This window comes from Salvelinus sp. IW2-2015, unplaced genomic scaffold, assembly GCF_002910315.2.
Source record: "Salvelinus sp. IW2-2015 unplaced genomic scaffold, ASM291031v2 Un_scaffold2976, whole genome shotgun sequence".
Taxonomy (NCBI): Eukaryota; Metazoa; Chordata; class Actinopteri; order Salmoniformes; family Salmonidae; genus Salvelinus; species Salvelinus sp. IW2-2015.
This window is the reverse complement of record NW_019944271.1, coordinates 7,730-18,237: the sequence shown is the minus strand read 5'-3', so window position 1 is coordinate 18,237 and position 10,508 is coordinate 7,730. Positions and strand designations below refer to the sequence as shown.

At 40.2% G+C, this 10,508-nt stretch overlaps 1 protein-coding gene across 1 annotated transcript; it reads left to right on the top strand.

Moving 5' to 3' along the window:
* Positions 1-3,823: 3,823 nt before the first annotated feature.
* On the top strand, positions 3,824-9,216 carry LOC112075089 (doublecortin domain-containing protein 2-like; the record flags this gene model as incomplete). The annotated part of the gene is made up of 6 exons (XM_024142129.1): positions 3,824-4,180; positions 4,369-4,417; positions 7,805-7,881; positions 8,448-8,579; positions 8,859-9,008; positions 9,156-9,216. Coding segments are annotated over exons 1-6 (765 nt in total), but the record flags the coding sequence as incomplete, so codon positions are not given.
* Positions 9,217-10,508: the final 1,292 nt, after the last annotated feature.

Below are 10,508 nucleotides of genomic sequence, written 5' to 3'. Positions count from 1 at the left end.
AAACAACAGAAATCCCATAATTAAAATTCCTCAAACATACAAGTATTATACACCATTTCAAAGATAAACTTCTTGTAAATCCAACCACAGTGTCCGATTTCAAAAAGGCTATCAGATGGCACTCATAGGACTTCATGTTACACAATACATGTATGTTTTGTTCGATAAAGTTCAAATTTATATCCAAAAATCTCAGTTTACATTGGCCGTTATGTCAGAAATGCATTGTCTCAAACAAACATCTGGTGAAAGTGCAGAGAGCCACATCAAATACAAATACTCATCATAAAATGTATCTATGATACAAGTGTTTAACATACAATTAAAGAAAACTTCTCCTTAATGCAACCGCTGTGTCAGATTCAAAAAGGCTTTACGGCGAAAGCACACTTTGCGATTATGTAGGTCAGCGCCTAGCCACAGAAAAACCATACAGCCATTTTCTACCAAGGCGAGGTGTCACAAAGTCAGAAATATAAATAAAATTAATCACTTACTTGATGATCTTCATCTGATGGCACTCCCAGGTCTCCATGTTAGACAACAAATGTTTGGTTTGTTCGATAAAGTCCATAATTTATGTCCAAATACCTCCTTTTTGTTCGCACGTTTAGTCCAGTAATCCAAAATGCACAAGGCGCGAGCACAAAGTCTAGACGAAAAGTCAAAAAAGTTCTATTACAGTTTGTAGAAACATGTCAAACGATGTATAGAATCAATCTTTAGGATGTTTTTATCATAAATCTTCAATAATATTCCAACCGGACAATTCCTTTGTCTTTAGAAATGAAAAGGAACGGAGCTCGTGCTCACAGCCATGCGCGTGACTAAACTAAAGGCTTTCAACCAGACCACTCGTTCAAACAGCTCTTATTCGCTCCCCTTTCATAGTAGAAGCCTGAAACAACGTTCTAAAGACTGTTGACATCTAGTGTAAGCCTTAGGAAGTGCAATCTGACCCCATAGACACAGTATATTGGATAGGCAATCACTTGAAAAACWACAAACCTCTACAAACCTGATTTTTCTCAGGTTTTTGCCTGCCATAAGAGTTCTGTTATACTCACAGACATCATTCAAACAGTTTTAGAAACTTCAGAGTGTTTTCTATCTACTAATAATATGCATATCCTAGCCTCTGTGCCTGAGTAGCAGGCAGTTTACTCTGGGCACGCTTTTCATCCGGACGTGAAAATACTGCCCCCTACACCAGTGAGGTTAACCATGAAGTAACCTGTAGGAAACGTTATGCTGAAGTATTGAAATTCCCACTGAAGAATGTTATTTCTTAACGGTCTCTGAACTATTATATTTGAGAACATTCCCAATGTAACCATGTTTGAACTTTTAGAAAACGTTCTGTTAAAGTAATGAAATACCAAGACAATAACTTGTTTGTCAAGTTCCTTAAATGTGCTGAGAAAGTTCCAAACCCAAGCAACTATCCCGCACCATTCCCAGAAAGTTGTAGGAAGGTTGTATGCAAAATAACCATAGGATATGCATGCTCTCTGCGCTAGCTGGGTATTTTGCAATAATACTGTGTGGTGTGTTTCCATTACCAGTGCCCAGTTCAGGTCTACATTAACTCTGCCCTACCTAAAATAACATGCTTGTTACATTAATTCATAGCCTTTGTAATGAATATATACAAAGGGAGACATTTCTACAGACTATTTTAACTGGGATACCTTCTTTACAGGTTTGAGAAGAGCTGCTAACATGGGCGATAGATGGGAGACTGTGGACTAGACAGACCCAAAAACTTGGAGGTCACATCTGAGCTCAGAGTTTGGTACATGCTGTAGAATGGACTTATGTTCAGTAGACCAAGACCCCCAAATTATTTTAAACGGAAACCATTTACTGCAAATGGAAAACGTTTTGCACCGAAAACGAGAGTTTCTATTGGACAAATTCAGGTAAGTTGGTCCCCTTTTCAGTCTGTTTGCTTTTGTTGCCTTCCATTTGGTTCRTAGTAAATACACCCCCAGCGCAATAGAGACAAACCATTTCAAATAGAGTAGGTAGGACCCACACACACCATCCCTGGTGCCCTCTTTTCACTCACACTGAACCACTGTAGTCAACTACTAGATTTTGAGCGGCCTGCCAAGTTACAATGTTACAGGCATTGGTTACATGTTATTATAATGTAACAGGTTAGGTTACACAAGCTATCACAATGGAAACATCCACAGGTCGTGGTAAACACATGGGCCCACTGTACATACTGTCTACTGAGATGTAAGTCATCCCACCAGACAGAGCTTGTGTTACTCTAACTGTATCATGATGTCAACATGATGAAGGAAACTTCCCAGACTCCTACAAGATCGAAGCATGCTATTTGACCCGTGAGGAGTGGCATTATGTGCCTGCGTTCGAAATGGCACCCTATTCCCAATATAGTGCACTACTTTTGACCAGATCCCTATAGTCAGTAAGCCCTATGGGCTATGCTCAAAAGTAGTGCATCATTTAGGGAATAGGGTGCCATTTGGAACACAGACATGTGAGTTGCAGGTGGAGCAGCAACCATGGACACAAGTGGCAGGTGCTCCTGTCCCCACAGAAAGTATGTAAACCATTTCCTTAACATTCACTCCATTTGATTCAATGCATGGACATTTTCCTTTGGAAAGTATATTATTATAGAGTCAACATCTTAATGAATTGTGTATTTAAATATCCAYATTCCAGACAGATGGAGAGAAATGCAATTGTGTGTTTATAAGCCTATTAGGTAAATAAACAATATTCAATGTGTATGTACTGTATAATGAATAAATCAAGTCAGGTCTTGGCAAATGTAAGGAAGATAGATAGATATCTGTCTTATTCGAGAGGTGTTGTGCTTGACAATTATTCTCTCTCTAATGAATTGCAGCCAAGTTTCTGTGAAGTGAAATGTCTGCCAAGTTGGTCCGAAAAGTCGACAGGCCAGACAATTAATTTTACCCTCCATGCACCAGTATATTCTGCCTCAGGACTAAAACGACTATTAAAACCAGTGATGATATACAGTAAAGGTATATCAGCCAATCTTAGTCTTTCGATCTGTTTTCTCTCTCTGTCTCTTTCTCTCTCCCTCTTTCATATTCTCTCTCTATAACAAATTATAACACATCAATTTGATATATTTCCTTTCAATTCTAGTTTCAGGCCCATCACAGGCACTTCTAAGGGTTCGGTTGATTCGCTGGTGCTGTCCGGACCTGTAAGTCACACGAGTCTGGTCATTACCCCAGATGAAGTTATTAGATGACTGAGACTCTGAGGTCATCCAACCTCCACCTTCTCTACTAAGCAGCCAAGACACAGTACGGGAGGCTTGGAAAAGAAAGATTAATCTACTAGGCCTAGTTGATGAAAAAGAGTTGAATTTGATATGTCATGTGTTACATTGAATTGAGAGGATCAAGTAATAGGCCATAGGCTTAATTTGAAGACCATAGATTATAAATGTCGCTGGTAGGACTTAATTTCTATGTATGCACTGGTAACATTCAGATAACAGATAAGCAAATTCCAAATWAAAAAATGCCATGCCCCTTGGTTGATTATGACATCATAAACACTTAGCCTCCGTTACCTGATTAGTTTCCATGACAATAACCTGTATCAATCACCTTCTGTGTGTCACAAACAAAAGAGCTTTCTGCAAACCTATCTGGCCCTAGATAAACTCCATGAATACCTGATAAGATGCTGCTGCACAGTCGGTTGAACACTGTAGCCTTGATTCTAGATACCCCAGGGTATTACCTAACCACTGGCTAATTCAACTTCTTTTGATACTTGACCTCTGTGACAGGCTGAAAGGAGTTCCACCATCTGTGCTGCCTGTCTGCTAGTTTGTAACCTGCTTAGAATATAGAACCATGTCTGCAATCCCAGGTAGAGCGACATCTCGCTCTCACCCCTCACCTATCAAAACCGTGGTGGTCTACAGGAACGGTGATGCGTTTTTCCCCGGAAGGAGGTTTGTGATCAATCCGCGCCAAGTGTCATCTTTCGATAGCTTTCTGAACACCGTTACTGGAGGAGTAGAGGCACCATTCGGAGCTGTGCGGAATGTTTACACACCTAGGGAGGGACACCGGATTCAGAGTTTGGAGACTTTGCAGCATGGAGAGATATATGTTGCTGGTGGGACAGAGCGCTTCAAAAAAATTAAGTAAGCATTTTTTATGCCATATATTCCACACGGTTAAACATATTTTCCTTTCTCTATACAATAGCCTAATGTTAATAAATGATCACGTTTGTTATAGTCAAATTAAGAAAAAAAAGCCTATAGATTTAGACCAATATCGTGTGAAAGTAAAGATGTCACTTGACTCACATCGTTTTGGTGCCCTTTAGTTACTTTCACATCACTTTGAAGAAGCCCCAAAGAAAGAAGAGTGAGGTGGTAAGTAAAKTGTCATTCAGGTGCTACGTATTCTCTACCTCTCAAAAACTATAGAGCCCCACATTGAAGGTGTCATTAATACCCAGAAAACCTTGCGGTCAAACAGGGAAATGGTTTCAGTAGTTTTTCCACCATTCATTTTTCCCATAGGGAATTTTAGAAACCCTTAACATAAGGGCTGTGTTTAATTTAGTCTTACCCTGGCGTGACGTTTTGATAACCATGTAAATCTCTCTTGGACAAGGTGAGTTTTATCAGTACATTCAGCTCTATTTACTGTCYGATTCCAAAATGCTAATTAGCATCAAAATCATCAAAATGCTAATTAGCATGAAAAAAAATCGACATCATGCAAACTACAAATCCCTGCAAGTTCCTGCATATCATCTCTAGCTGACACCTTTGCTAACATGTATTGTGTCATTTTAAAACTTGCACAATTTATTCATTACTACATTTAGCTAACATTAGATAGTTATCCAGAAATTTGTACCTTTGCCTCGATTCGGCAGTTTCGCCTAGATCATCATTTGTACTTCTTTATGATAGCCACATTAGCAGCTAATTAGCATTTCATTTTGKGGGGTAAATACAGGTGAATATATTGATAAAAGTCACCTTGTCCTAGAGAGATTTACACAGTTATCAAAACGTCATGCCAGGGTAAGCCTACATGAAACAGTCCTAAAAATCCCCTATGGGAAAAATGAATGGTGGAATAATTATTGGAACCATTTCTCTGTTTGACCACTAGGTTTTATCAGTATTGTGACTCAAACTATGGTACTCTATTGGCGGCATTGTAACCTGGTCTCAGATTATTTTGTATTATTCTGTACATAAATGCGGGACACTCTATTTAGTATCGTATGTTACGGTTAGTATGGTATGTATTAATTTGTGGATGTCATCATTCATTTTGTATGATATGTTACGAATTACAATTAGTATAATAAGTACAATAGAAGGCTTGCWGTTGATGTACGATGCCTCCTGGTGGCCATGTTGGAAGACCACCGCATTAATTCTGCCGACAACAACAGCCAAGTGGCTACTCCAAACTGCATGATAACAGTACCTAAAACTAGTTGAGTATTTGGCTATTCTAATAAGGCAGGAAACACAATGGGAAACATGTGAACCGTTTCAGGAAACTAGGCATATGTCGCAAGTCACGACTTAACAGGAGAGCCATCTTAAACTTTTTAATTTTTAAAAATCAAAATGCGTTTTTTGGCAGAAATGCCAAATGCCACATGAACTTTCARGTGCCTTAATAACAAACTTGTATGTCATCTGTAAATGCGAATCAAATTGTTAAATTACAAGCCTTTTTGGTTAAGCCACAGAAAAAGRGAGCAACCTTCCMACTATCCATGATTGGCTGMGATAATGAGTGGGCTGGACATGCCGAGAGAGGAGTTCGCATTGGTCTGCCATATAGAAGGCTTCTGTCTATTTGAGCTGGTCAGTCTGTGCTGGTAATCCTGTCTAACGCGACAGTTTAAATAAACTGTAATATCTTATGCTTCATGGAGTCGTGGCTGAACGACAACATTATCAACATACAGCTGGCTGGTTATACGCTGTACTGGCAGGATATAACAGCGGCGTCTGGTAAGACAAGGGGCGGCGGACTATGCATTTTTGTAAATAACAGCTGGTGCACGATAACTAAGGAAGTCTTGAGGTTTTGCTTCCCTGAGGTAGAGTATCTCATGATAAGCTGTAGACCACACTATCTACCAAGAGAGTTTTCATCTGTATTTTTCTACATACCACCACAGACTGAAGCTGGCAGTAAGACCGCACTCAATGAGCTGTATTCCGCCATAAGAAAACAGAAAAACGCTCGTCTAGAGGTGGCCGGGTACTTTATTGCAGGGAAACTTAAATCTGTTTTACCAAATTTCTTTCAGCATGTTAAATGTGCAACCAGGGGGAAAAACACTCTGGACCACCTTTACTCCACACACAGAGAYGCATACAAAGCTCTCCCCCGCCCTCCATTTGGCAAATCTGACCATAATTCTATCCTCCTGATTCCCGCTTACAAGCAAAAATTAAAGCAGGAAGCACCAGTGACAAGAAAAAAAGTGGTCAGATGAAGCAGATGCTACGCTACAGGACTGTTTTGCTAGCACAGACTGGAATATGTTTTCGGGATTCCTCCGATGGCACTGAGGAGTACACCACATCAGTCATTGGCTTCATCAATAAGTGCATCAATGACGTCKTCCCTACAGTGACCGTACGTACATACCCCAACTAGAAGCCATGGATTACAGGCAACATTCGCACTGAGTTAAAGGTTAGAGCTGCCGCTTTCAATGAGCAGGACTCTAACCCAGAAGCTTATAAGAAATCCCGCTTGCAAGTAATTGTAATTGCAAAGTAGCTAAAAAGCAGTTGAAAAAAAGCTGATTTGAACATGCAACCTTTGGGTTGTTAGACACCTATCCATCCATCCACCTTGACCAACCACCCTCCTTTATTTTTGTCTTAAGTAATCTGTTTTATTGAACCATGCCAAACGTAACATATCATACAAATCTTAGTGTCCCATGACGGCATCATTTGAATTACAATCCCGACACTGTGTTTTAACATTTAGAAATGTCAATAATCATCGCTAGCGATATGGTTTTCGAAATATATGGCCCCTCATCTTTCATCAGAGAGAAAGAATGCTTCAAATAAAAAATACACTGTTTCCGTATCAGTTTTGCACAGATCCGTTACAATAGGTGCCCCCAGCCGATGAAACTACACTGCCTTTACACTTACCGAGTTACGATTACACACAGGTTTCCAGAGCATGCTAGATAGCTAATTAGCATAGGTGGTCACCTCTTGTCGTCCATCTGTTTTCCGTAAACAAGCGCTGTAAAATGGAGATATGGCCATGTGGGAACGCTAATCCTAACCCTATCAAGGTGTGCATCAATTGAACCTGTTTTTCTGATATCCTTATGCTTCCAAAACCATACCGCAAGCGATGCATGTTAATGTTCAGACCGAGCATCGGGGATCTTAACCAAACTCCTCCCTACAGAAGATGCCTTTGTCCAATGACTCTTATGTGTAATGGAACTGAGAATCGTGATCAAGGGCTATGTATTCTTTGGATATGTCCATTACTGGAAAAGAGCAGAGTATACATTCCAGCAATGAAATTATGCTGTGCAACATTGCTACAAGAAGCTAAAATATACTGTTGGTTTCCAGTGAYAGTGTGTAGCTAACCTTGCAGTTATGAATTTCACATTTGTACATCAGATAATTGAAATAATATTTAATACTATGAAATACTGTGAGATGGAGCGAGGGACAGAAGACAGAATGAATGGGGTTGTAGTTATCTCTTTTTTTAATCCCTCCTTTCAGATAAAACCAGTGGTCCATAGCAGAATAATCGTGCCTGCACGGTGGAGGAAGTTTCTCCATGAGTCATGCACTATCAAGTCAGTACCGATTTCCCCAGTCGTCCCTTTACTAATGGGACTCTCCACGGGCTGCGTCCCAAACGGCACCCTATTCCCTATATAGCTAGTTCACTACCTTTGACCAGGGCCCATGGGGCTCTGGTCAAAGACACTGCACTATATAGGGAATAGGGCGTCGTTTGGGACATGGAACACACACAGCACTCCATTACTAACAGATTCCACCCCTGAGTCAAGCTAATAGAAGACTGCACACATGCCTCATTGAACTGATTCAATTGAGATTGGATTGGAATTGCAAAGCCATTTGTATTTAACTCATGGTGTTCATCTAGTCGTGGWACAATCAGCAACGCTTGCACATCATTTAACTTTGAGAAGAAAACCGAATGTCCTTGTAGGATGATATTGTTCTTTATGTTAATAATGGCATGGTAATGAGGAAAATGACAGATAGTATGCTAGAGCCTCAAGCCCTCAACAGTTGGGTAGCTATAGTGGAAATGAAGATTACTGTACATGTAGACAACCTTGTTGATGGATGGAGACACTGAATGTTGTGTTGTTGTGTTGTTTTGTTGTAGTGTTTTTACCAATGGAGATGTCTTGGTTCCTCCAGCTCGGATACTTATACCAAAGTATACTCTAAGGAGCTGGGAGAGAGTACTGGCCATGGTGACGGAGAAAGTGCACCTTCGCACTGGTGCTGTGCATAGGTAGGTCTACCCAGTAGACTGTATCTCTCAATGATTATCCACAGGCGTTTTGTTTGGCTTTTTTTTAACAATATTTGTATGTCCCAAATGGCAACCTATTCCCCATAGAGTGCACTACTTTTGACCAGAGGTCCTGGTCAAAAGTATTACACTATATAAGGAATAGGGTGCCATTTGGATGCATGACACTAACTGTAGTAACACCGCCGCCACCGATGGTTAAACTATATACTGTAGTCTACTTACCAACCATGTCTTTTCTGTGTATTCTCTCGTCAGATTGTACACGTTAGATGGGACCCCATTATCCGGCTCAGTGGAGCTAGAGAACAGCCACTACTACGTAGCGACAGGAGTGGAGAGGTTCAGGCTCCTACCGTACTTCCACTGGGTACCCAGGAAAGGACTCATCCAAGACATCGGCCTAGGGTAAGTAATACATACCCTATGGCGCTTGGTCAAAAGAAGAGGACTAAATATAGGTTGCCATTTTGTTTACAGGCAATGTTTTGCTGTGTGTCACAACACAAAAAGGGTAAATATTGAATCCATCTGAAATATGTTTTTTTCCCCCAGTGTCCACAGTGACTTTCTACCTCCAGTGATGAGGAAGGGAAAGCAGCACACAAGAGAACTGGTAAGTTCTCTGTAAGTGATAACGTTAAGAAATGTATATTTGTAATTCTTTTAAACTAAGCATTGCTGAGGCAATAACAGTAGTTTGTGTTGAATTATTGATCAAGTAATTTATAAAACTAGAGAGGTAGCTTGCTGAAAGTATTATTGCTGGATGTTGATATTTTGTTCAGGGAAATGTTCAGCTTCAGAATGTTATAGTAATAGTCTGAGTGAAAAGATGCTCATCAGAATTGGAGAGGATACTATATGATTATAAGTGGGTTGATGTAATCCTGCCTATAATAAAGTGATCACATCATCATATGTATGTTTCCCTTTTCACCAACCACTAGTAGTTTGACTATGTCCACTCTGAATATGGCCTATTATTTTATTTTATTTAACTAGGCAAGTCAGTTAAGAACAAATTCTTATTTACAATGACGGGGAACAGTGGGTTAACTGCCTTATTCAGGGGCAGAACCACAGATTTTTACCTTAACAAATTCTTATTTACAATGACGGGGAACAGTGGGTTAACTGCCTTATTCAGGGGCAGAACCACAGATTTTTACCTTGTCAGCTCGGGGATTCCACCTAGCAACCTTTCAGTTACTGGCCCAACGCTCTAACCACTAGGCTACCTGCCACCACCAAAATACAGACCATCAATACAGACTGTCATACAGACGTCAATTGAGTACTGCTTAAATACAGACCATTAATACAGAACGTCATAGAGTACCGTTAATACAGACCGCCATACAGACCAACATACAGACCGTCAATAGACAGTACCGTCAATAGAGTACCGTCAATAGAGTACTGTTATTACAGACGTCATAGGAGTACGCAATTAGAGTACCGTCAATAGAGTACGTCAATAGAGTACCGTCAATAGAGTACCGTCAAAGCAGTACTGTTATTGCAGACCGACAATAGAGTACCGTCAATAGAGTACCGTCAATAGAGTACCGTCAATAGAGTACCGTCAATAGAAATACGATCTGTTATTACAGACCGTCAATAGAGTACCGACAATAGAGTACCGTCAATAGAGTACTGTTAATAGAGTACCGCAATAGAGTACTGTTATTACAGACCGTCAATAGAGTACCGTCAATAGAGTACCGTCAATAGAGATGTATTACACGTTCAATGAGTACCGTCAATAGAGTACCGTCAATAGAGTACTGTATACAAGACGTCAATAGTACACGATATACTGTTATTACAGACGTCAATAGAGTACCGCAATAGAGACTCATTACCGTCAATAGAGTACTGTTATATATACAGGACCGTCAATAG